The sequence below is a fragment of the Dromaius novaehollandiae genome, chromosome 2 (assembly GCF_036370855.1).
Source record: "Dromaius novaehollandiae isolate bDroNov1 chromosome 2, bDroNov1.hap1, whole genome shotgun sequence".
Classification (NCBI taxonomy): domain Eukaryota; kingdom Metazoa; phylum Chordata; class Aves; order Casuariiformes; family Dromaiidae; genus Dromaius; species Dromaius novaehollandiae.
This window is the reverse complement of record NC_088099.1, coordinates 115123797-115151396: the sequence shown is the minus strand read 5'-3', so window position 1 is coordinate 115151396 and position 27600 is coordinate 115123797. Positions and strand designations below refer to the sequence as shown.

Genomic DNA, 27600 nt, shown 5'->3' with positions numbered 1-27600 from the left:
ATGCAGTAATCGAGATTCGTGGAAAACTTTCAGTCATTTTCACACTACAGACGAGGTGCAGTTGTTTCTGTAGCGTTGTGATGGAGGAGCCCTAGCCTGTAGTTCCCATTGCGTTGTGTCTGTGATGTCCTCCTGTAGCGAGTCTGTGTCTGTTCCTGTGGTCTTGGTATGTGACGTGCTGGCCCTCACATTCAGGGTGTCCTCGTAAATGGAGTATGTGTGCAGTGTTTTCTGTTCCTGTATGTTCATTAAGGAGAAAAAAGGAGACAAACTGAGAATGGAAGTTAACAGGATATCAATTACTGTGTCTGTTGTAACGGCGTTGTTTGCCAAAGCAAAACCAGAGTTGCGCCACGGACTACACCATGCTGATTATACGTTAGGGGCCTGGTTTCCAAATATGAACACAGAGATGTGCATGAATGCAGAATCAGCTACCTGAACTGCATATACAAAATCAACACAATGAATTTCTACATGTTCTTCATTTAAGATGCAGTCATTTAGCAATAATCTATTAGACGCTTAAGTAGCCTGATCTCCCTTGATTTGAGTAGTGCTAATTCCAGTGCCTTCTAACAGAAATTATGTTATATGAAATTATAGGCTATGAAGAGTCCTCAGGTTGCATTGGAAGGAAAAAGGTGTGCAGCTCTGCATTCATGCATCAACTGCTTTTCAGCACGTTTACTTCACTGCTTTTGGAAGACTTTCTTCCGTAAATAGGCAAGGCAGTGGTAAAAAGATTTGCATTGTTTAGAGTGGTTGTAATGTCTTAATGTTTTTAGTCTCTTGCTAGTAATTCCGACAATTATTACACAGTCCAAGCACCTAAGTTTCCTAAAACTTGGCTTTGCTTGGGCTACACTTTTATCAAGAAATTGCTTGAGAACATTGTTTTTTTGTCCACGTTTCACAGATATAATGCATTCTCAGTACATCTGTAACTATGTAACTCCATTACATTAATGTAGAACTATGTTCTACATTAGTACAAGTGATCCTCTAGCAAATCATTGTTCATTGGAAAACAGATGTTTGAAGTGATTAGTGAAAAAAACAAACCTTTCCTGCTAACTATTTTTGCTGCTGTAATTCAGCTTCCAATTTCAGGAATCCCAAGCCTAACATTATTTCTAACTACCTCAATGTGTAATAATATGACTGTAAAGAGAGTTTATATTAAGATAAGATATACTTCCTATATATTTTTAAGTAACAACATACATATTTTTACATAAATTGTGCTGTTTCCTTTCCTTGAGGCACATGAGATTAAATTCCTCAGTTCCATGTTGTAACTGTTTTCACCAGGTAGACTGCACATGGTTCTGGCTAATTTTGAATTTATAAAGAAAGGAGCACACATTTTGGAAACTGCTCTTGAGTTAACTAAATACATTGGTTCTTATATACCATACTCCTAAAGAAGCCTGATCAGGATAAAAGAATGCAGAAATTATTGATTAAAGTAATTTTTTCCTTTGTTGGACGAGGAAGCTAAATTGATATACATGAGCATAAGCTATCTCTTGATTTACAAATGATTGCACAAACTTGGCAGATCCCATTGTAAACCATTCTTTCCAGGTTATTTGTGAGACTGAATTTTGGCCTTGTACAATACAAAATGTCTGCAGACACATTGATGCACAAGACAAAGACATAAGACAGATGATGTGATAAATCAGTGTTGGTTGCCTTCAGCGTACATTTTGGAGGGCTAGAACTGTCACTTTTTCAGGTACAAAACAGACACGTGCACAGGACAACATGTGTATGAAGTAAAGAAGGAGCTTACGGGGCCCAGAAAGTATCTGTACTGTGGGTGGCCCATAGGATGCGTCCATCTGCTGTATCTCCTTTGCCCTGGAGGAGGAGAGGAGGGTCTGTGCCAGTCACAAATACTTCTTGAATAGCCAGAAGTGCCTCCACAGGCCTACCACAGTGGCTGGTTTTGCTCTCGGGTGCAGGAGGGGTGCGCAGGGAAAGGGAAGGCACCATGGCTGATGCCATAGAGGACGTGGCCGGGCAGCCCATGAGAGCGGTCCCACGATCCACATTAAATCCTCGCAGCTGCTGAGGTTGGAGCTTGGCCAACAGAGAATTTGAGATTATATACACTTTGAAGCCTGAAATGACACCTTCTTTAAGTGCATCTTTACTTTGAGAAGTAGCAGTTCAGTAAGGTACTGTTTTCTGTTGTCACACTGCTGGTACATGTGAAGAGGAGAGAAGTCTGCCACATTTACACAAACTAATCAATCTTAGCTCAAATGCGACAGACACAAAATGAAGGCTGTAGAAAGTGCTGACCAGGAGTCTAAATGCCACAGGATTAATTAACATAGTATAAATGATGAGGTCTGTGGCTTTGCCTTCTTGGGTCTTTGTTTTTGAATTAAGTAACTTTCAGCAGCAAAGTGGATGGGATGACAAATCTATACAGAGTGTAAAGTTGAAAGTATTAAGATTAAAATAGCGTGCACCTGGAAGGGGAGGTACTTGAAAGGTATGCTTAGATCCCAGGTGAGTCTGTAGGGTTGGCATTCAAAATTAAAACCTTTCATGAGTACTTTTGCTACAGACAGTTACTGGGTTATGTTTCCTCACATAGCTTATCACCATGACATTTGTAGAGTAATTGTTTTGAGCAGAAATTGCAGGATAAGGTTGACTTGTGCAGAGAGCTGTTCTGTATCTGAAGAAAGGGACTTTTTATGCTTAGTTGGTTTAATAAATGCTATCCCATTAACTGTCTAACCAGAAGTATTGCAAATGAATAAATAATTGGGTGCAATATACATACCTTAGATACATCTTTTGCAGAGGTGTTAAACTTTTATAGCTTTGATTATCATACAAAAATACACCACCAAATATGGAATCCTGTAAATAGGAGCTAATCTGGCGATGCTGAGCTGTCTCAGCTACTCCGGTGCAATTGTAGAGCAAAGGCCTGAAGGGAATATGCAACGTGTAACATGAGCATCATGGCTTTAGTTTTCAGAAGCCACACAGGAAATTCCCACACATGTTTAGGGCATTGCTATTTATTTGCACACTGTGCTTTGGTTTGAACTGTTGATAACTGTAAGCTGTGCAGATGTCTGTCCTGCCGTTCTTTTTTAACACCACCGAAACACACTTTCCGCTAAACCTATCCTTTGTCCTGCTGATCAGCTCAGGGATTCCCATGTTTTACCTGTACAGAGTGTATCGATACAGGAGCTTCAGGCTCAACTTGAGCAGGAGACAAGACTTCACCGAGAGGAGCAAGAAAAGTTTACAGAAAGGATCATTCAGGTAAATACATAATCCACCTGCTGGGAGAGACGCGTGGCCATAACGTGTGGTCCATAACCTTGTTTGTCAGAAACGCGGGAACTCGTGTCCTAAAAGCTGTGGGTTTTGAGCTCATCTGAGTAAATGAAGAATCTGGAAGTTAGGGAAGTATCAACTCAGACCAGTTCTGCTACTTTGAATCTGGCTTCACCATTCATCAGAGAGGAGCTTTGTCCTCCCCTCTGTGTGGACCATGTTAAAAAGAGGCCATTGCATTGGGTTGTCAGGGTAGCTCCTAAAATTTTCAAACTGTGGTAGGGTGGTAGGGATTGTGCTGCGCAGGGAAAAATCAAGCTGTAAGGGGCAGTTCCCGCCAGACAGCCTCCAGTCTGAGTAAGACAGGCAGATAAGTGCAAGGGGAAGCTGTGTGAAATATTGCAGAGGGAATTTTATCAGCCCCTCTGGCTCTCTATGATCTCAGGAAGACCTGTGCTCTCTGGGAGCACAGTTTTGACACTTCTGCCCCCCTCCTAATCCAAAGAAAATCCAACACTACTATGAAGTCAGAGGAGCTTTTACTCTCTCATGAGTGAGATGCAAATCAGGATCTTTCTGTATTTCTCAGTACCCCATGCTTCCATCCCTCTTGCTCATATTCAGTGAAGAAATCATATTTTGTTACATGGGCTCCCCCAGCTTTTTTGAAGGCTGGAACATATTAGTCAATCGTTCTGGGATCTGTAGCTCCTAGAGCAAAAAAATCTGTTGCTAATTTTTGAAGGCTGTTTAGCTCTTTACTGAAGTTTTCTTTTAAAATTTGCTTCATAGACTAAATTCAGCATAATTGCTGCATGCTATAAAGCGCTTATCCTTGTGCCAGCTAATCTCATTATGCCCAGGTGGTATTTCTCCATTTTCTATCATAAATAGGTTTAATTTCCAGCTGATCTCCATAGGAGCTTTCTCATGGAGGCTTTTAAAGGCAACCGGTAAACTGATTTCCTTCCTAGTTGTCTTGGCCATGAATGCTTTTTGGAAACTGTTCCTGCCTCTTAAAATTCTTTTCTTTTGCAATAGCTATCCATTGAAAAAGCATAATACCCAATGAAGTTACCTCCACCAGGGTCTTCTGCAAGCATCTGTGGCCATTTGTGGCCAATTTTTATTGTAAAACAATAAAAAATGCAGCAGAATCAAAACTAACTATTCACGCTTAAAACCAATAGAAACAGAAGAACAAAAGCATCTTCTGGATTCTTCATTTTTTCCAGATTATGCCCATCCTGTTGATATTACTCCTTTTTTATCATCTTCCAGGATTTCTGGTGGAAATGACTCATAGATCTTTGCTGTATTTAACCATAACTTCATTTGGTGGAAGAACCTGCATCAACACAAAATCTGTTTGTCTCTCCATGTAATGATTAAATTTATAAGAACCCCCTTTTTTACTATTTCATTTATGGCAATATTTAATGACATTGAATTGATGCGTGCTAGCAGGGTACAATCCCCATGAGTGTTATCGGAAGTCACATGTATGTTTTTTGGGCTATTATATCTAATTTTGTTTCAGATTACTTTTAAGATGCATTATAAACCCATTTAAGCAAGTAACTATTGTAAATAATTCTGATTTAATCAGCAATATATTTACAAGTCTTTATACATACTTAAAGTATTATTAATTGTAACAAAATTTTATAATAAAATTATAATAAATTTTCTTCTAAAATTCTTCCAAATTGTCTAGGTTGATGTTAAAGATGCATTAAGTTCTAAAGGCATGGTAGCATGTATGCTGAAACTTTGCATTATGCCAGAGCACGTCATTTAAAGGCAACAGAGTCATTAGTAAACTATCTAGCATGAAAGAGGAGGCTGTCTCCTAAGCATCTGAATTTCGCTGTGAAAATCAAACTTATATTATTAACAGTATTGATTGATGGGGCTTTCTTCCTCTGCTCCTGAAGAAGAATTTCTGAAGTATTCTTCATAACTGTGTGCATGTTCTTCATCTCAGGGTATGTTCCTACGGTTTTAAGCTATTGTGGTCATTAATTTACTATGGCTTTCATAGATTTCATCTATGGAGCTGGTAAGCAGAGAGAGGGACTGTTTTTCCACATAGGTGAATAATACAACAGAATGGAAAATAGTAGAAATTGTCATCTGTAAACAGTGGCTCTGTATTCCTTTTCCTTGTGCCTTTTCTTCATTAATATGAACTACTGCTTGGTTAAAGTAGAAATACAATATTTAGGTAGACTATGAGATGTTGTACAACTAACTTGTGTAAGTGTTACTGGGCCAGAGTCATGCCATTATTTGGTTTTGACAGATTGAGGGAGAAGTCACCTTTAGAGAATAATATTTGATGTGGGCTTTTGTTGAAACAGATGTCATTATACTTGGGCTTCAAGCTGTGAGCTTTCCCTGGTGCTTCTAGTACTGAAACTCGGATATGGTGAATGCAGAGTTGCAGCGTATTGCTGTCTCTTCAGTTCCTGCGTGCATCCCTTATCTAGTCATAACAGAATGAGAAAGTGTTTATCGTGAGTTGTTCAGGTGCCTCCAAGTATGGACTGTGAGAAATGAAGGTCCAATAGTTATGTTTGAGATGTGGTTCCTTGGGAAGTGTTGCCCTTCCGGAAGGAGCGGGAGACATCGCCACAAAGGGCCAAGCACATGGCTGGGGAGGGAAGAGATGAGGGTAATACTCCAGGTTGTCTGAAGGGTAGCTGCACTTCCACCTTGTCGCAATGGCTGGAAATGCATTTAACAGGCGTGTTATGTGCAGCAGCTTAGTCTGTGCTGGGAACATACTGCAGGGACACAGTCCAGAGAGGAAAGAAAGCACGAGGGGTGTAAAATGTCTAAGTAGCAGCAGAGTTCTCATGCAGCTCTAAAGTAAGTGAATGGGCCGCTTCCACAGCAGGTAACTTGGATATGGTTGTCTAAGCTAAGTTTATCAGCTGCAGTCCTCTGATTTCCTCAACCGTTAGAACCCTTGCCAAACTCAGGCTACAAATCAGAGATTTCAGTGTGTCTCACCCAACTAAGTACAAGTGCTGGAGACCCCCAGGACAGGACCCTGTTGACATTGTGTCTGTCATTCCATTAAAGCTGGAGGAGGAGCATATGCAGACCTTGCGGAGGAAAGATTTGGAAGTGCAGAGCTTGACTTTGCAGAACAAACTGGAAGAGAAGACCTGGAGCCAGGAGAAAAGCCTGCTGCAGCAAGAGCTCAGGCATTTCAAGCAAGACACCTTCCTCCTGTATGTCAAGCTGAAGTGGCTGCTGAAGCACTGGCGGCAAGGCAAGCGAATGGAGGAGGAAGGGGAGGACATATTAGAGGTAACTGGCCCACCACATTAACCCAATGAAGTTGCAAGAGGGAAGGGGTTTCTAGCACTGCCACTGGTGGTGTGGGTACTGGGATGCCCTTTCTTTAAGGGCAAGCTTTAAATATGATGTGGCATCAGCAACTTTATAATTATACATGGGCTTAAAGGGGATGAAAATAAAATATGAAGCCTTTTATTAGGTTGGCTTGTGCTAAAGGGTATTCTGCATGGTATCTTTATGTTACAGATCACTTATCTTTGAATCTAAACCCTTAGCTAGTACAAACATCTGGTCCTGAAAAACTTTCTCATAGTAAATGAAGATTTAATTAGGCCTTTAAGATATGACTCCTGAGTAATTTTTGGAAAGAAAAATGCGTTAGTGAGCTGATGGAGTCGAATCTGTTTAGATGGGTTGAGTGCTGTCATTTTTCTCAAGTGAGTGTACAGCGTGTTCCTTGCAGAGCCTTCAGCAATACAGATGGAGGGAAGCTCTGTTTTCGTGTTGGCAGGAGAATTACACAGCTTCTTGTGGGAACTTACAGTGATTCATTCTTGTTTGTTCCTTTTCTGCATACACACGTCTATCACCGTCAGCAGCAGTACACCAATAGTCATCATGGTGATTTTTCCAAGCAGCGACTAAATTAAGATCAGGAATTTCATAAGTACATAACAACCTGGAATCCCCAAGCTGGCACATCTTAACAGAGGCATGATTTCCAGAAATGCACTGTGAAAAAAGATGCTGCTAAACTGTCAAGTTGCACATCCAGAATTACTAACTGCTTTGGAAATCTTACCCAAAGAAAGCATAAGTAGAAAAATGTATTAACCCATTCTGGCATTTTGTCCAAAATTCTTGGGAAGGATAGAGGTATCTTGCAGGTTCATGCAATTCTGAAACCATGCTAAAACACCTAAGTAATTTTTTTTCAGTATTTCCAATATTTACATACCTAGTGTCTTTCAGTGTTTGCTGCATTTGGCAGAACAAGTAACCTTTCAGGTCTGGTAGGAGTATGCTTAGGTAGAATACTCCAATGTTTTGTATGCCAAACAGAGGGTAGATGAACATCCTTACCTTTATCAGCTGTGTTAATATGAGTGAGAAACAAGAGATGAGTAGCTATTTAGAAATAATTTGCTTCTACTTTACTTCCGCAGTACTAATTTGCTTTTGTGTATACTAACTCATCTTCTAATATCAAAATAGCTTTCATTTTTCACTGTTTGGATTTTTTGACTGGTTAATTTACAGTCAGTCCATCTCCTGTCATTACTGGTGTGAGTGTTTGTTAATTCAATAGAGAAAATGTAGTGATGGATTTGGGCACTTCCTGATCTCCGTATCCTTATCAGACAATACCACCAGTCTTGTATAGTTTTTCATTAATGCATGATGGATTATAACCATTACATTGCATGGTGGTCATACATCCATCTCCTCAGCTGCACAGCTACAACAGTTAGATCTCCTATTTTGCAGGCCTGCATGGCATTGTGTTCTCATATGCAACAAGTCAGGTGGTGTCACTCAATGGTCATATGAAAGACTGTTCCCGGTAGCCTACAAAATAAAAGTCACCATACCCTGCCAGACAGCCTCAGGAGAAAATAGTCCCTTCCTTTAGTCCTTCAGTAGATTTCTGTTCTTCCATGGTAAATGCAGGAAGACTGTTGATGTGTCCCACTTCGTGCATTTTAGATTGAGCATCTTGAGGCCCTCCCCGAATTTGGCCTTCCGTCTGAGCAAAAGGTGGAGGATGCAGAGCGAGAGGAGGAGGAAGAGGATGTTGTTTTTGCACTGACAGATTATTCTCAGCATCCCGCCGCAGAGAACACTGATCACAGACCACAGCTGCAGACTGCAGAATTACTGCAGCAGCAGAAGCAGGTACCGTACCAGAAGGCACTTGTATATCATGTCCTGGGAATGGAAAACGTGGATTTTCTAAGGGAGGTATTTTCTTCTGCTGCTGTGTTGAATCACCTGGAATCATGCTTGTAACAACAGTTCTAGCTACACAGCAATTACAATGGATTTCGTCCATTAGATTTATATTTCATCAGGAGCCACATGATTACTGCTGTTCTCCTGTTGGCAGATGCTATCAGTGAAAAATCCTATTTCCTCTTGTGGCCATTTGCCCAGAAACATCTATCAGTATGTGATGGTTTGCAGAATTTACATACTTCTCTTGCCTATGCATATCTATTGTATTCTACTGTGAAGCTTTTAGCAAGAAGAGGTGATTTTACTTTCTTTAAATAATTTAAGAAACTAGCACATGTATTTAATGATTCCCTGAGAGATGATGGGAAAACAATGCAAAAGTTCCTTCCTGTCATTGGACCTTGTTTTTCGATACCTAAAGGAAAACCATACTGGCTTTTCGCTGATGTCTCCTCTGCCCTGCCTCTATGTGTCAGAGCAATGTGCAGAGAATTTAACACTCAGCACTCAATAAAAGCAAGCAAATCAGAAGTTTGATTTCACCACCGCACTGAATATATATTTTCAAAGGCTGCAAAAACTCCTAAGTATGGTAAAATTTAATACAAAACAGTATGAAACTAACAGGTACGACACATTACAGTCAGACTGAAACAAACTGAAGTATGACTCCTTTTTTTAGTTTCCGTCATTTGTACACAATAGTTGCACTGCTTTAGCTGTTTCTTTTCTGCATGTATCTTGTGAAAAGGTTTATCTTTAATTGAGTAACCATGTGGTCTTTTCCTCAGGGCTTCTGTTTCATTCATTCAACAGTTTTTGAAATGTGTGGTGAACTACCCAACAATCCAAAATTTGGGTGTTTTGCTGAAAGACTGAAGTCACACCTGCCAGCAGAAAACATATAGCTATAGTCTGATTTATTTTATGGTCTCACCGACGTTTGCTCCACACCCTACCTTGTCTCCCATTTAAAAGCTCAACCAGAACTTCACAATTTCTAATTTCGCTAACTGAGTACTATCAAGAATCCATTGACATGAAATATGGTACTGATCACTGCCACACATCCTCGCACTGAATTTTTCAATGTTTGGTGCATTTTTTTGTGCATTGACTATGCCAGCAATCCTAATATTAAGAATAATAATAAAAATTCAAAGGGGACAGAGTTAAGGCTTCTAATGTAGCTCTTCAGGTGCATCATCTTATATTTTTTAAAAGGAAAATGTTCAGATGACAGCATCCCATTATATGGAATTATTTGCAAATGGAAGTAGCAGCAAAAAATCTAAGTAAAACACATGTTCAGTGAAAAAGTTCTTGTAACCTCATGCTTTATGTTTAGTCTCTGTCCAGGCCCCTGACTTGGAGCCACCTCTGTAGCGAAAGCTCTGCACAACCATGTTACATTGCTGGCCTTGCTGCAGGCTCTGGGGATACCATGTGTCTCTGCATTTCCGTTCTCCTCCTTAAGCTCTCTTTGAATTCCCCAAATTCTCAGGACTATGCACTGTCTGTTTACATATTGTCTATGATGTGGTCTAATAGATCCACTGCAGGCAACGGTAAGTCTCCATCCTATAGTAAAGTTAGACTGATGCTGGGAGATACACAGGCTCTCTTACAACCTACCTCTCTAGTTCAAGGTGTAACTTCAGTTAGAATTTGTGTTTGAGTGCAAAATAGTAGAGAAAGAAGAGCAGTCTCTACTTTCAGCTCATGTACTCCTTTGCTTTCCTTTTTAATAGTACTAGCCGACAACTCCATCTCTAGCTACCATTCCATGTGAAGTTTGCTACCAAGGCAGTATTCATTTGATCAGCTTAGCATTTGGAAAGGGTCTAGTGTTACTAATCTTAGGGGAGGTCAGGCACTTTTGTTTTCAGGAACATACTTTACCAATCCCAGACCCATCACCGTTGTCTTCTCAGCAAGCTTTTCTCTGGTAGAGGTGGAAGGAGGCTGTGGAAGAGATGCTCCTGAGCATTTAATTTCGCTGCATTCAATCTGTAGACTGATTTAATCTAAAATGGGTACAATAAATGTAAACCAATATAGCATCTCAGTACAACCTTTGTCATATAGTAGCTTTCCATATATATCCCTTAAAATGGCCAAGAACATGCAAATAAAATGTCTTCTTTAAAATAATCATTGCTTGGAGATTAATCTCAATTAAAGTGGCAACAATGCTAAGTAGGATTACACGTGATTCGTTTTTATAAACATTGCATGATGTTCTAATACAGCATTTCCAGCTAATCTCATTTAAAGAAATGAGCCATAGGAACAGACCCCTGTTGATAGAGCAAATATTTCTATTAAATAGTGCATGACACCCAAATGGATTTTTGAAGGTAAAAGAGGCTTCCTGCCTTCCAACCAGGAAAAAAAGTGTTATTTCAACACTGCAAGAGTGAGCAAGTTTGCTCCATATTTCTCCCTCCAAGCATTATTACTTGTTTCACCCGCTCACTCTATGTTATAGTGCACTGGATCTTCCAGGAAGCACTATGTTTATTGACAGGTTGAAGGAGCTGAACAGGGTTTATGGTGCTACTGGGCTTGTAGTTGTTAACGGGAAGAAAGGGTTATTATCATACTCTTTGACAAAGAAACAGGGTGCCTCAGTGTAGGTTAATTCTGATCCTGTGGTAAATTCAGGGCATCAGAAGTGTCTTCTGCAGGCCTGTGATAGAGGGGTGGATTGGAGTAGGCTCAAGGCTCAAGCCAAGCACTGATCTGCAACACCTTAGTATGATTTGGCTCAAACCGTCCATCTCACTGTGGTAGAAGGGTTGGCCCTGCAGACCTCCATGCAGGCCCTTTGCCATTCTCACCAAGGTCACAGAAACTGGTCCTTGCTCTACATCCATTAGAGACTTTCTCCTATAAACCTCAGCTCTGCTTAATTCACGTGCAGTCCCCAAAACACACTAGTTAATACATCCATTAACTGAACAAAGTTAGAGCAAAACACCTTGCTTGTGAAATCCCAGCTCTAAAGGCTCTGTGAATATCAACAGATCAAGGGCACGTCCTTCCTGAAGAGATGGATCTCAGCAGTGTTCACATCCCACTATACCACTGACTGGTCAGCCTGTGCTAAAAACCATGCAGGATCTCTGGGGTCTTCTGCAGGTTCCTTAAGTTCTCAGTCAGAAATAAAAGCTGTGTATGTGGGAAATTTGGGGTGAGTGGTGTAGCTGAGAGAGTTCTCCTAGTACTGCACCTGCCCAGGAGAGCCCAGAGTTGCTGTTCCTGCTTGGCAAGCTCCAAGATGAAATGCATCAGCACTTAAAAGTGTTTAAGCTTTGTTTCACATGAGGAAGGAAATTTTGTGATCGTCTAAGAGTGACTGAGATAACGAGGTCAGAAAAAAAGAAATGGCTTACTGTAACTCAAAGTAATCCACATTTATTTTTAATATGTAATGGTCTGGCTTGCATTTTTTAATACTGTCCCTTGGCTGATAAACAGGGTGCTTGGCAGAAAAGGCTGGGCAAGGAAGTGGCAAGGTTCAAGAGCCAAGAAGAAAGGCTGGTCATAGGCAGGAGACCAGCAGGCAAGTCAGGTTGGTGGCGCAGTAGAGGAGGGCTTGCTGTAAGTGAGCACTTCTGCTTGTGCGTGGAGAGAGCAGGGAGAGCTGCCTGCAGAGAAAGGAAGTGCTTTGGTTTGGCTGAATAGAAAGGGTGAAATGCCTGTTGGGTGGTGTAAGATCAGGAGAGTAAAAAGAAAGGAGTTTACATATCTACTGTCCAATAGAAAAAGCGTTAAAAACCAATACACTCACATGTTGTGCTGTGGGGGTTCCAGAAAATCTTCAGTTAGGTCTTTTTTTTTCTCATATATTTGTTTTCAAAGTTTAGCTTAAAAAAAAAGCCTAAAGGAATAGTAATTAAGACTTAAATATACTAAAATGATTTGCACAAATATCCAGCTTCGCTTTTTCCTAGATCTGTGACCGCACAGAGAAAAATGCACAGTTCTTCTTTGCTGTTTAGGCTACTGACCTTGTGTTTTTAACTCACTGCTCTGCTAAACTGCTTATAATCCCAGACTGTGGCTAACTTGTTAAATGAAATTCTCAAAGAAAAGCAAAATTGTGATTAAAAGCAGAAGCAAGCTTCAAACAATCTCTCTGGTCCCAAATATTTGTAGAGCTGGAGGTTCACATTTCTGGAGTTGACTCTACTTAATAAAGACTCCAACGTCCTAGAACTGAATCGAGCTTTGCTATGTTAAGTTTTCACTTGTTGTCAGCTGTTGTTTCATTTGCCTATAGAGCCTGACCTGTGGGTGCAAAAGACTTTAAACTGCTTTTTTAATTTTCTTGTCTTAGAGCAGTTGTGACTCAGTCTAAATTATAGCGACTGGTAAGGTACTAAAGAACAGCTACTTACATGGGGGACTGTTCAGGGAACCACAGCCATGCCCCATTTCTTCAGCCTGTGCTCAGTAAAACATCCCTGGGAGGAGCAGGAAGACCGTAACAATCATTATTTTATACCTATGGGACTTACTCTTATGCCTAAAAAATTTCTAAATGTAAATGTTGTATTTCCAAGCATATTGTCTCCAAAGTACCATGTCTGTTCTCTAAAAATACTCCAGTTTGGCAAAACAGAAAAATAATCACACAGACCTCTCCAACTTCAGACTGCAAATACAAAGTCTTGCAAAAGGCACTTCTATGCAGGAATTAGAAGAATGTAACGAAGATTGTATTTATATTGGCAAGTTAGTTAAAATCTCAGCAAGCCCGGGGGGGTACCTGGGGTACTTATATTATACAGTGGTAACACGTCTACAAATAAGACATGCCCCCACCCCTGCAGGCTGTAAACCTGCAGTGAGGTTCTCTTGGCTCCTCTCTGTAAGTCGATCACTTCTTTCTTCACAAAACCTAATTTTATGCCACTCTAAAGCTTAAAAAAATGCATACACAGGAATGAGGAAGCTAGAGGAGGCTTTAGCTTGCTTTTATTTCATTTGGTTTTGTTTTTCTTCTGCCTCTTTTTCCTTGTGGAGCCTTTTGATTACTTTGCCAGAGAAAGAGTTTGATGCAGCATACCAGAAAACACAGAACGTGGCTCTTGAATAAAAGCACTTCATAGACACTTGGACTCAAGGTTTCCCAAAGGAGGTGAGGCCAGATTTTAAAGCACTCAGTACCTAGCAGCTCCCATTGTGACATTGAGGACAAACCTTCAAAAGAGACTTTATTCTGATTACTACGCAAGGGACTTGTTTGGAAAATCTAGCCTTAATTGGGTATCAGAATGAAAATTCATGGTGGAAACATGTAAAATCTCATCACATATTGAAAAGTAGGTGATCGTATGTGCATAATGGAGAATGCTGCTGCATAGTAGATTACTGCTAATTGGCATTAAATGTTAATGGAGTTAATTCTGCTTCTGTGGGTGTGTTTCTTATACAACCTCACGTTGCACACCGTCACATTTCATTAGCCCAAACAGATTCAGGTCAGTCAGCAAGCACCTGCAGTCATTTCCCTATGTGTCTAGCATTTTTTGACTGATGAACCAAATTGTTTGGAAAAAGTAGACCACGCTTGTTTGTTTGTTTGTTTCAAGAAAAAGGTGCAATGGCATGTCTGGCTAATGATTACAAAAGCTGGTGAGGTGGGTTTGGTGTTGCCAGACATCTGGTGTGCACATGAATCAGCTGAGTTGCTTGTGCAACATTTTATTCTGTATAGCCCAACCCCGAATCATTAATTTTTTAGGGCTCTAAGTTCTGTGATTCCTGTAAGCCTTTGGTCACAGAACCGAAATCTGAAGGATCAGATGCTGAAGCCCTGCTTCAGAGTTACTTAGGGGGCATGTTGGGGTGCAGCCCTCTGTGACCGCTGCTTTCCTGTGGGGGACGCTCTGTTGTTTTTGCAGTCCTCCTGGTCCCTTGCAGTTCCCAGCAGCAATGGTGCTACACCACCATACATGCCTGGCCAGCAGAGCTGGGCACAATACACTGAGCAGATCTCAGGAAAAATCAGGAGACTGTGGTGCTGTAACTTGTCCTAGATCAGTGGCTCTGCAAATTCACAGTGTGTTGCCTGTGCATTGGCAAAGTAGTCTGAGCCTTCAGGGATGGTTAAGAAATTTTTGACAAGCCCCTAAAGAAAGCAAAATAAGACATAAAGGACGTGGCACGTCTGGCTTGCTCTCCTAATTTTAACATTTAATTTGTAATTAGGCTACAGAACAAATTTTCTTTATTGTCCTCGCTGGGCACTATCCAAAGCTCTTTATCTGAACAGTCTTGAATTTGGGGGTATTTCACATCCATCAACTTCAGTTTTATAGTGAGGCAAATCAGGACACCATGACTTTGTCAAGTTCTAAATATATATCTGAATGTCTCTCTCTGAGATACTCCTGTTTATTTTTTTGTGTACCTCTGCTTACTTGACCTAGCTACAAAGAAGTCCCCACTTAACTGCTTCATGAAACACTAGATAAGAGGAACTGCAGGAAACCTCCTCTTGAAAAGATGAATGAAAAATAAAATGAATTAGGCTATCATGCAAGAATCAAGCCAGATAATTTGAGTTAGGTTTCCCAAGGAAGCTAGCATATTCATGAGACCCAGGTGATTAAATGCTGAATTTGTTTAGTAAGTTTTCCCATTTTTTCTGCTCATGCTGTGCTTGCTAATCAATAGTAATTTTCTTAAAAGTCTTTTCTATTTGAAATAACATTTGTCAGATACAATCTCTAGCTACTCCTTGATCTTTGAGAGGCTCATTGGGAATATTTGATTGAGGTTTTAGATAAATAAATCATGTTGCACATTTCTGTTTCCTAATTCAAGGACTACAAAAAGGGTAGGAGGAAACGTTTTGTTTTTTGATGCCGCATGAACTTTTTGAAAATGTTATTCAGTATTTAACACAACAGTGACGGGTTTTCCAAGTCCATAGAGAGTCTGAAGAAAGTAAATGCCAAGTAAATGCCAATGCCGAACTAAGAAAAAAAATAGTGATTTGAGTAAGTGTGCATACATATCTGTCAGTACTTGCCAAGATCTGATGTCGGCCATGGGCTAAACTTCTCATTTGATTCCTTTCTTGGTTTCTGGTTAGCACAGTGAACATTTTAAATATGACCATGGCATTCTCAACAAGATGTTGGTGGGGATTTGCTCTTTGATCTTATTCCATAAGAGGGAAAGCATCCTACCTGGCATTTTGACTTTGGTACTAAACTGGGTGCTGTTGCAAAGCTAGTCTGTGTGGAACTGCATAGGACTGAGGAGAAATGTAAAGCCCAGTCAGGTGAAACCCCTTAACAGACATACTCAGCTCAAAACCTCAACTTTTTTTCCAGAGTAGCTTTGTCTTATAATGCCAAAGCATTGAAAATGAATCCTTTTTCTTAATATAGACTTTACACGTATTTGAGGTTTGATGCTCAGCAATAACTGTATGAGATTTACAGCTACCTGACAAACCTTATACTCTACCTTTGGATTATGGTAATAGAAGGGAAGCTATTACAGATGTCCTCAATCCAGAAAGATGCTTAGTGTTTTCTTCAGCATGCTTTAAGTATCCTTGGCTTCTGTGGGTGCTTCAGAACTAGGACTAGCAAGAAAAAGTGGACGGAGAAGGTATTGCTGTTTTTAGTTTCCCCATGCAAAAGGTAACCCAGGCACTTTCTTTTCCATGAAGTGAACATATGGGCATTTTTCCTCCTAAAAATGAAGTTGGAAGGTAAAGTTACTACAATTAAAACATTTATTTTTCTTTGTTCTGGCAGGCAAGCGAAAATCGGAAACTCTTAAATGCTCTGAAGGGCTTGCTGGATGACTTCCGCTCAGAGCTGCGGGACGACGAGCGTGAGCGCCATGGGCTCCAGCAGCAGTACGCACTGGACAAGGCGGCCTGGGAAGTGGAAATGACTGAACTGAAGTGTCACCTAGAGCAGGTAGTGTCCCCAGTGCCTGATACCGGTAAAGAATGGCCAGGTGACTTAATGGAATAGGAAATCTGTGGCAGTCAGGTAAATTACCATATTTATCCATTTTAGCTTGCTCTCTTAAAGCCTCCCTGAAGCCTGAGCAATGCTTTGTTCTTTGAGTACCTCTTGGGTTTCGATTGCCCCAGTATGAGTATTCATGGAGCAGATACTATATAATATACATGAGGACAAAGGAACTAAACCTCTTCTAGTTTTATTTCATCAGAAGAGTCGGCTGGTAGTGTATCAGCTGCAATAAGGAGATGTGGCTGTCTGTATTCATTAGCATTTGTAGGAGAGAAAATATCTTGATGTTGTCATGTTCACAGTTAGCTCATCACTGTGCCCTTGGCACATAAGAACTGCAGTATTTGATGCACAGGAGAGAAATGAGTAATTTAATAATACTGAAGCATCAGATTAGTATATACTATTAAACCAGCCACTCAAAGTTACTGATTGGTGATGGATGGTACCTCAATGAAAAGAAAGCTCTAGCTACCTGCCATAAGTTACTATTAGAAGCATGTATATAAAATCTGGCACCAGGTGCTGCAGTGTTGCAAACTGCCATTCACAGAAGACATACTGTTTCTGAGGCAATATGAAAACAAACCAGTAGAAAACCACGTGGATTAATTTCCAAAGCTGATGGTGTAAAAGCTTTAGTTTACCGCATTGAAGAGGGCAGGGGTAGGAGAAATAATATGTTCAGGTCCTGTAGAAAAGATTTATAATTGTAGAACATCTCTGCAGAAGACAAATATAATAAAAATATTCACTACTGAGATAATGGTACATTTAGGAGGATTTACTGAACATTGGAGCATTATCAGGAGACTCACTCTGATGCACAATGCTGAGATGTGAACACTTCTTTCCCTGTCCAGGTACTGTAGGCTTGACAGAAGAAGCTTCAATTTTAGCAGAATTTTCTCCCAGTGGATTCAGATTCTCAATTCAGATCAATAGCTTCTTAGCACACACAAATTTCCAGACAACAGATCACTTGAAAATAAAAGCAATTGCCATTTTCACTCCGTAACCTAGACATGGGAACAAAGACCAAAACTTAGAGAAAGTTAGTTTGAGAAATCTGCCAATTTAGAGCTTGCATGCTTTGTGTTCATATGGGCGATATACGCCTAGGTTGCCTCTTTATTTGGTGTTTGGCGAGTGGGACAGTGCTCCCATACCTGTCCTGGGAGAAGAGAGATTTGCAGCCTTTCTTCTGGTGGTTTTGTCAGACTGTTTTCACTATCTCTACTGTTGTGCAATCCTACTGGAAATACTTTGTCATATATGGTAATTGCTGAGTGGTGGATGTAACTTTTTCTGTTTCTTAAAGCAAATGAAGAGAATAAAACATCAGTATTTAAGACATGAAATGGAATTGCTTAGCAGATTCCCAAAAAGAGGTTTATATTTCACAGTGAAATCAAGTCCCTAATGAAGCAGCAAAAAGATACTCCATAAATCATTAGACCATCAAATAGGATAGCGCAAACAGTGTGAGCGTCCCGCTGATTCACAAGTATTGGTTTACAATTACAAGGCGGCAACATAAAAACAAAATATAATATGAAATTAAAATAGAAAATAGAAATATGGCTACTGACAATGGTTTTATGTTCTCATGCTGGAACTCTGTATGTAGGAAGGAAAGAAATAATAGGAAAGAAGAAAAGCCTTCTGCTAAAAAAGCACTGCATATCAGAGATGATCATATACTGTTGCCTACTGCTTTGGAGCTTTAATTTTTAACACAGTCTATACCGTTGAAAATAAAAGTCTTGGCTGTCAGAATTGTATATTCATATTCTCTGGTAGAAGGATCCTAAGGCATTGTTTTTAAGATAAAGAATAATGAGATTGCTCCTAACTACAGGATTCTGATAACTCTCAGCCAATAAGGAATCCCAGTAATACTTAGCCTCCAGCTGGGCAAGTGAAAAATCTCACTGTTTTGGGGAGGTGGGGAGAGAGAGTGTGTCTTGTTGAGGTTCAACTATTTTGTATATTTTTTTAGATACAAAGAAAAAGGAAGAAGGAATTTGCTTTTTGGGATAATTATACAAATTGTATATATTGCAGCAGAGCATTTTTTGCTTTATAGCTTGATTTTGACATTTTCATACTTCCTGCCAGGTCAAGAATTTATTGCAGACATTGGCATGTCTTTGCAACTTAGCATGTTAGCCATAGCTACTACTGCAAATGGCATTATTCACCAGGAGACGGCAAATGTGTAAGGTTGAGTCTGCACTCCAGACGCTCCAGGAGCCTCTGCTAAGGGCTCCTACTGCAAGATGCGAAGTCTGCAGTGGCATTAATGCCCCTTTAAAGATGACTTGCATATATTGCAAAGAAGTCTTAAATAATCCTCTGTCAGGCTAAGGTGTAAGGAAATTGTATACAGTTTACTTCATTTTAGAGTCCCTTACAGTTTGGCTGATCTCAGCTCTGCAGTGACACTCTTGTTATAGATGATTATTTAGTGTCACAGCTACTTAGTAATCCCAGCAGACGCTTGCAAAGGGCAACCCATTGGGACTACAGAATAGTAAACTCTAAGCAAGCACACCTGAAAATATGGGTGGCAGCATCACTGAGCCTGGCTGCAGCGGCAGCAGCTGTGACTCCAGCAGCACCATAAACTGGGTAAGTGGGGAATTGGGGATGCACAGAGGGAAGATGTAGCAAAAAGAGCAAGATGCCATTATCTTCAGTTAGCAATGAGTTTGGCAGCAATATTTTTAAGTGTTGTTGAGCTGAAGCATGAGCTGTCTGTGTGCTAGGGTAGCAGGCAGGAGGACAGCAAAGTTTCCTGGCTTCTTGAGCAGCCATGCTCGAGGACCGTGTCTCCAGGAATGGACCTGCAGCAAAGAGGTGCCTCTGCCGGGGTGTGCTGCCCCACCAGCCAAGGTGGGTGCTGTGGGTGCCCGACCAAGCCATGCAGTCACATGTAGGACAGCCTCACGCATATGGCTGTGGGTATTGGGAGCAGGGAGAGATTCAGACCTCAGTAAGAACCTCCATGGAAACAAAGTCCACTGAGGGATGTTAAACACAAAGACACCACATCTGCCTCAGAAAGTCTGAGCCAGTCTGGACTTTCTTGTTTTTATGTTTGTTATGTGCAAGTGGATTTTATCCCATAATACAAGACAGGTAATTGTTACTCTTGCTTTACAGAGAAGAAATGTAGAAATAGGGTATATTATATTACTCCCTAAGGCCTAGTGGGATTTGCAGTTGTTGAGCAGCAAAGTCATTTTAGGACTCCTTATGGTGGTCCCCAGGCTCCCATCTGTCAGGCTACCTGCACCTGCTTACACTCGACTGCCACTGAAGTCAGTGGAAGTTTTATCACTAACTTTGGTGAGACTCAAGTCAAAGAATGAACTCGAGCAAAAAATTAATTTGTTTGATTAATCCCTAATTAATTAATCCATTAATCCTTAATGCTTGATTTCGTCTTAAAAATACTCTTTTAAAATCTTAGCATTTCCGCTGTTTTGAAATTTTCCACATCTCTGATGTTATTTCTGCTCTTCCTAGTCTGGAACCTGCCTTTTTGTTTGTTTATTGACAGCTTGAGTTATTGAGTTAAATACTGGCAGGAATATCCCACTGCTGTCAAATCTGACTTCAGAGAGATTTTATAGGTATGAATAGTTAAAGGCAAAGGTCCATCAGTCTCTAACATCCGGGTCTGTACAAAATATCATGCATCTGAATCTCATCAGATGCTGTTAGCATCATTCTGGCCCCTCAAATATACACTGTACAAACTAAGGGAGAGAGACATGGTGTCCTTTGAACTTGGCTAAAAAGGGACCTATGTTTTTATCATTTATTTTTTGGTTGGTTTTAAAATAACAGAACTTTAGAAATTAGTGATAGAGGAAGTAGGTGTTTGAGATCTCCCTGTCAATATAAGTAGCTGTGAAGGATGTTCTCTCATTACAATTTTAAAATACTCAAGCAATGAGCCTTCTGCCATTTACTTGGGGAGTTTGTTCCAGAGACTAGTTTCTCCTGAATCCAGTCTGAACTTTCCCTTGCTCAGACAAGTTGGACTTATTTTCCACATATGACAGTTTGAAGGTGTTGTCCTCCTCTCCTGCTAAAGCAGTGTGTTTCCCAGCAGACCTGCTGCCTTTGGTTTTTCAAGACAACTTTGGCTTCAGAGATGGAAATGAGTTTTCACTGCTTTTCACTGCTCTTTGCCCACAGAGCCGGGGGACGGTGGCGTGTCCCACTCTGACTCACTTGCACATCTACTGGGTTGTTAACAAAAAGTCAAGTTTCAGGGATAATTTTTTCATTTCACTATCACAAGATAATTCTTCAACTTACACAAGCCCGCTGAGTACCTTTTTCACCCTGACGACAGTCCAGCAGTAGCAGAGGTTGTCCAGAGAGGCTGTGCAGTCTCCATCCTCAGAGCTTTGTCAGGACCCAGCTGGATACAGCTCACAGCAACCTCGTCTGACCTCAGAGCTGATCCTGCTCTGAGCCACGGTCAGGCTAGAGACCTCCCGAGGCCCCATCCAGCCTGAATTTTCCCATGACCTTGGGCCAGATATTCTGGTCTGATTGAGCTGACCCCTGAACACAGAATAAAGGAGAAGAGAGAGAAGGTAGCATCAACTAACTGCCTGACCACCCTAGAAATCAATTCAGGAACCAGAAACTGCAGAGATGGGGGGATGATCTAGGTACATCTCTTTGTCCTGGTAACATCCTCTCCTGCTGGAAGCTGTGAGGAGCTATACAATAAGGCTTTTGGTCAGGATTGCTCTGGGCAAAAAGTCTCTTCAGAAGATGAGTGCACTGAGTGTCTGAGTGAGAGAGCAAAGGCAGAGAATTGGTGGGGGATCTGACGGGTGTCTCAGAGATAATGATGAGGTTGGAGTTCAGCTCCATGTTTCTTCATTGCTGGTACCCATGCACCCTTCAGAGAGATCACACTGATACCTTAGAGCATGAGCTGGTAGAGCTGGAAAAATGACTCACTATGATTTTTACTATTTTGGTTTTAAAACTTTTTGTAAGTTGAACATCTTAGGAGCTAGGAATTACCATAATTTTGCAATTATCTTTGTGGAGTTAGGCCTTAACTCAAATTCCTTGTCAGACATAGGCTTTTACCTTCAGAAAGTTTGATATCCTTATAAAGTTTTGTTTTGATGGCAGCTGGAAGGGAAGCGTGAGAATGCCTCAGCAGAAACAGGCCTCGCCTCTGATGCAAAGGGGGCTTTTAAAAGGGAAAGAGAGGAGCACAAAAAGCTTCTGGCTGAGAGTCACAGTGTGGTGATGGATCTCCGCTGGCAAATCCAGCACAGTGAGAAGAACTGGAATCGGGAAAAAGTGGAGCTCCTGGACAGACTTGATAGAGACCGGCGAGAGTGGGAGCGTCAGAAGAAGGAGCTGCTCAGACGGATAGAGCAGGTAAGTACTCGCTTTTGCATGATCGATGGCTGGCTGCAAGCATTAAGCTTTGCACCACAACTGCATTCAGACCAGGGTTGAGAAACTATATTAAGAAACAGCAGAGGAATAATTTTGGTTCCTTGGCTACATCAGTGTTTCTCATGGTACAAAACAGTTTACATACACAAGGGAATAAAAGGAAAATGCTCATAATCCATATAAAATAATGTTTATGAGAAATCAGCTCCATGTTAAAGGCCATTTCCTGCCTCATTTCACTTACCCCAGACAGGGATGGTGACATTGATTCATTCTGTTTGAAAACTTATATGCATCTCTTCATGCTAAAACACTCAATCCCAAACACAGGGTTATTCAAGGTTTGATATACAGCTTCCTGCCAAAAAAAGTCTGTTCATCCGTGAATTGCCACCAAAGATGCAGCTGCTGTGACTATTCAATCTCAATTGAATTCTTTTTCTCTAGCAAGGGAACCCGGGGGATGAAAGTGAAGAGCCCCGACTGATAACAAATAAGCAGCTATCAATGCTGAACATTCAGAAGATACTTCTGACCTTGGTCACATGAATGGTGTGCACACCTCTGCTCTCATTTGCAAATCTAATAATTGCATGGCTAGCCACTTGTTTTTCATGCTGATCTGCACTTTCATCTGCTTAGTATTAGAGCCTGGTTTGAAAATGCTGTTCCAAATTACACCTAATGGATTTATTCTTTGGCTGGAAGCCACAGAAAAAATAAAAAATCATGTTTAATGAGAGATATCTAATACACAGTTTTTCACAGAACATTGTTCAGTTCTGAGTCATGCATTCCTGGAAGAGGAAGAAAAACAACAAAAATTGTGATTCCTCAATTAACTGATTACTTTCTGTCCTTAGGACATCAAAAATGGAATTGCACCAGATTTGTACATGCTCTCTAGGGAGCATTGCACTTGAATGAAGCACAAAGTAGCTTCACATGTTGAGTTGATGAAAGCCTGGTGTAATCTCATTTCCAGTTTCTGGAAAGGAACCATTATCTGTACCTAACGTTCCCATGCTTGGGCTGCAACAAGAAGCTAAGGAAAACTCACCAGGCAGTAAATGTGGGGCACAAGACTAGACCTCTCTTTAAGCTATGGCTTTTAAATCTACAGAGAAGTACTTAGGAAAATGTTGTACTCTATGGATATTTCTAATATCACTACTAAATGTGTAGGTCTGACCGACATGGTGGTGGTTAACAATATGAAAGCTTTATCAACTAAGAAAGGTGATTTTTGAGCTTCTTAATTTAAAATATCAATAAATGATATCCTGGGTTTTTTAATCTCCCATGTGTCTAAGAGCTTTTGAGAATAGTTTGGGAAGCTAATGGAACAAGCTCTTGCAATGCTGTGTGATACAGACCAATATTGAGTCTCAGCTAGGACAGCCAATGCACGTGAGCAAGGAGGGCTTGCGACCAAGCAGTTTATCAGACTCATCTGATTCCCAGGCTTCACAGGTAGAGGATGCAGAGTTCTCCATGGTTTGACTGGGCTGGTTTATAATTGTTGAGTTTCAGTGACAAAACTACCTCCTGGGGATTCTTCATGCAAAATGGGGGATAAATAGCTGTCAGAAAATTTCCCAGTCTGTTAAGGACATGGACACAAACTTGTGTTTGGAGAGTCACTGGTACCTCTTTGGATGTTTATGCTGCTTCCCCTGTGAACTGTATTTTTTAATGTTATCTCCATGATGTATCCTCAATAACCTGAGGGAGTTTTTAACCTGGTTAAAAACTGCTTTTCTTTTCTCTGAGAACTGGGGACAGTAAAGGGAGGGGGAAGAGGAATCCCTGTTAATGTTACCTAGCCTTTAAGTCTCTTTAAACTTGACATAATCTCTCAGTGTCATCTTGGGAGAGTCTACAAAACAGCCGTAAACTAGTCCTGGAACTGATTCCTTTTGTTACTATTCTGAAACCTCTATGGTTCAGCTATATATTTACTGTACAACCGAGCTGTTTGCAGTATTAGTGATAGATAGGGAAATAAAAAATATGATATCAAGCTATTTTTAAAGGACTGGATAATCAGAAATAGCATTCGAAGACTTGGCTATCTGCCTGCGAAAATTCATAACCCCATCTTTGCTTGTAATCAAACATTTCCCTGTGTGACAGGAAGCTTCCAAATATTTTCAGGCTTTTAGTGGAATATCCTCTCAGATTGCATTCATGCCCTGCTTTAGATGGAAGCAATTAGTATATCTTTGAAGTCCTTCTCCCCCGTGTTTTTCTGTGTGTATTCCATGTATGGAAATACATAGAGGATGAAGAGACTACACCAGTGTGTATGTTTGAAAAACAGAGTTTAAGACATAATAGAAGCCTGTGTGCCAAGCTTCATACTAATGCTTTATGCCTGTCTGCTTTCACATAGTTCCTGAATAATACATGTATGATAAGAGGGAAGCTCACACCAGTGTAGAAAATATATAAAATACTTTACTCTGGATGGTTGTGGGAATACTACTAACATATAAAAAAGCATGATGACCTACTTTTTGCAGAGCTCAAAGTTTTATTCTTTTCCAGTGCACTGTCACTTTGTTTTCCCTTAGATACTCTCCTTCCACTATATTACAAAAGCTAATTCTGCACAGATCGCACTGCCAAATATTGAAATGCATGAAATTACCTATATGAAAAGCTGTGTGTTTATAGGTATAAACAGATGGGGACAAAATCATTAGTCACTTAAAATTTAGGCTGGTATTTGTCATTTTTATTCGCCTGACAGTCAGAGAGTAAGCAACAAACTGTATTGTTTTCTCATAAAGGTTCCCAGATCATCATATCATAAGGATCCATGAAAATCCAGAAGAGTTTGCAATTGGAGCTGCTTAAACAGAAAATATGCAATTACTAATTTTCCTCTGGGTCCTGCTCATATTCTGGGGAAAGGACTCTAGGACCTCTGGAGAGACCTTCCACCCCCTACTGTATGGGATACTTTAAATTAGCTCTTTTTAATCAAACTGTTTCAGATTTTGTAAATAATGAGCAAATACTGAAGATGCATTCCGTTTTTGTCAGGCCTCAATCAAACAAAAATCCTCTGACTGCAGCCCAAGTGCAAATTTAGTTATCTGCATCCTGACTGAAAATGGTTTTGAGCAATATGATGTCTTTTTTTTCCCCAACATGTCCAAGAAGATGTAATTAATATGTTTTTTTAGGTCCTCAGTCTTCAGAGTCGTAAAGGATGGTTTAGGCATTTGTAAGTTATTGTTGCTTGGGCTTGATAAAGACCTTAGCAGGTAGCTCTAGCAGAACATCAGAATTACATATCAGATTTCTCCTATCATATACATTGTTCAAAAATATCACTCGCTTCATCCATCTTGTTGTATTTACAACTGAAGGGAAAGTTGGTCACATAATCTAATTTTAAGATTGGCAGTAGTTCTGTTTCACTCGTGCTCCTACCCCCTCTTCACCCAGCTTTTGCAAAGTATAGAGTTAATAATTTTGATGGTCCTTCTATAAATATGCATTTTCCTCATACATATTTTCTGTGCCTAATTCATCTCTTTGACAATAGTGTTGTGTACAAATAGCCAACTTTCTAGCCATGCTAGTCAGTTTTTAAAACAAAGGCTTTGTTTTTTGTTAAGTGGAATTTTCCACTGGAAACAAGAATGTATGATGAGTAATGTACATAAAAGTGCAACCCTTATACTGCTGACCAGAAGAAGAATGTGTTTGTTTTGATGGGACTCCAAGTAACCAGCCCTTCTTTGAGCTCCTACTTGTATTGCTTTAGTATCATATATCAAGATTGTTTTTTAAAAAATAATCAGCATTGATTTCTTTCTTTAAAAATCAAATTACAAGCAGATGCATTTTGTGGGGGGGGGGGTATGTGTATGTATACCTATATACATAAACATGCAAAACTGTATATGTATATAAATATTTAATCATTCAAAATCCAATGAGGGATAGCATCAAAGCCCTCAAGATGTCTTGTCCTTTGCAGAAAGAGTACTTTGCAGTACTGCAAAGCTGGCATCCCTAGAGCTAAGCTGTGATCCCAGCCCATGTGCCATACTTGCCTCCCAAAGACACGCACATCTCTCTCCTATGCAAAGCTGAGTTCTACAGAAGACAAATGCAGAATACCGTCCTCTACATAAATGATTGCTGTTTGTTTTAATTTACCTCCTTGCCAGCTTCAGAAAGAAGTGAGCCCACGAAGAGGAAGCAGTTTTCTTTGTGACCAGAAGGAGAGTAACCTTCGTCCATTTGCAACCCAGGGGAACCTTCACATGCCTCGTCCAATGGGGGCAAGATCCTACTCTGATTCAGACGCTATCCAGTTTGATGATCGGTCACTGTCGAAGCTGAAGGAGAGCGATAGGTGCACTGCCACAGAAAACCTTTTTCTGGAGTCACTGTCCCTGGATTCCCCTGACGAGTCTGAGGAGCACCGGTCGCGGCAAATGGAGCGGGAGAAATTCTTGACAGGCTTAACGGAAGTACGTTCTCTTCTGCTTTGTCTCAAGCCAGTTTCATGGATAACTATATATGACATAGCATATTGGGTTACAAGGTCTTCAAGCTCTTCTGGTTGTAAATATGTACATATATATGAAAAAAACTTGGGCTCTATTTTGCTAGTAATGCAGTAAGTACTGTGGAGAGGTAATCCTAGTTATCCCACGGTGGTTGCCTTCTAAACAGATTAGCATGAGTCAGTGAGATGAGATTTTTGAAAAATAAAACTATCCTTCATCAGCAAAATTAGAGATTACACCATAAAAAGCTAGTAAGTACTAAGAGGTGCTGTCAGGCCATAGTGAATGCCATCTATGACCTGCTGAAGTCTGCACCAAAGCAAGCTTACTGTCATGGGATCCAAGTCTTCACAGTTTAGTTTATATCCATGCTGAATGAAACCTGGGGTCCCAGTCCCTATAGGCTGATATGAAGGAACCTGTCAACTGTTGTATTATATTCATGGCAGTGAGGATATTCATGTTAACCGCAACTGTGCAGTTTAATCACTTCTGTGAAATTAAATACTGGTTGGGTATACAAATCATAGCAAACAGGGAAGCAGAAACTTTCCCATCAAATATGTATGTATGTACTCAGGCTTGAATATTTGACCACTCTGGGAAAAATTTTGACGACAGGTCAGATCATGGGCTCCCTGCCGGACTGACAAGGTTTCACCAGTGTGACTTGAATCAAACACTTCCGCTTGTGAAAATTTGACCTAAGCGTTTCTTTGAGACATAAAACATCGTTACTTAGCTAACAAATTGGGAAGTCAGGTTGTCTGGAAGGAAGCAGAGAAAAAGATTGAGAGCGCCAAGAAATATGAGCGCCTTTCTTCTATTTTAAGTACTTGTAGCTACCTGTGTATTGCAGTTAGCTTTCCCTCCCTTCAGTGGCAGGACTGTATGGGTGGCAATATAGCACTCCGTATTCATTCTTTCTCAGCTGTTTATTTCATGCATGCCCAGGTGCTTAGTGAAACACGTTGATACCATTGTCAGGGACATAGGTTTTTGTGCTTGAC

General features: G+C 40.4%; 1 protein-coding gene across 9 annotated transcripts in view; it reads left to right on the top strand.

Annotated features, from left to right (window-relative positions):
- The window catches only part of MTCL1 (microtubule crosslinking factor 1), a 110080-nt gene that overhangs the window by 70588 nt on the left and 11892 nt on the right, over window positions 1-27600 (top strand). For 5 of the 9 annotated variants that reach the window (XM_064507216.1, XM_064507217.1, XM_064507215.1 and 2 more), the window contains 6 exons: window positions 3214-3306; window positions 6412-6642; window positions 8341-8529; window positions 16377-16544; window positions 21780-22034; window positions 26246-26551. In XM_064507216.1, coding sequence (XP_064363286.1) covers window positions 3214-3306; window positions 6412-6642; window positions 8341-8529; window positions 16377-16544; window positions 21780-22034; window positions 26246-26551 — 1242 coding nt within the window. The remainder of the gene's footprint in view (window positions 1-3213; window positions 3307-6411; window positions 6643-8340; window positions 8530-16376; window positions 16545-21779; window positions 22035-26245; window positions 26552-27600) is intronic. The other 4 variants (XM_064507221.1, XM_064507218.1, XM_064507220.1 and 1 more) reach the window with 1 other exon arrangement.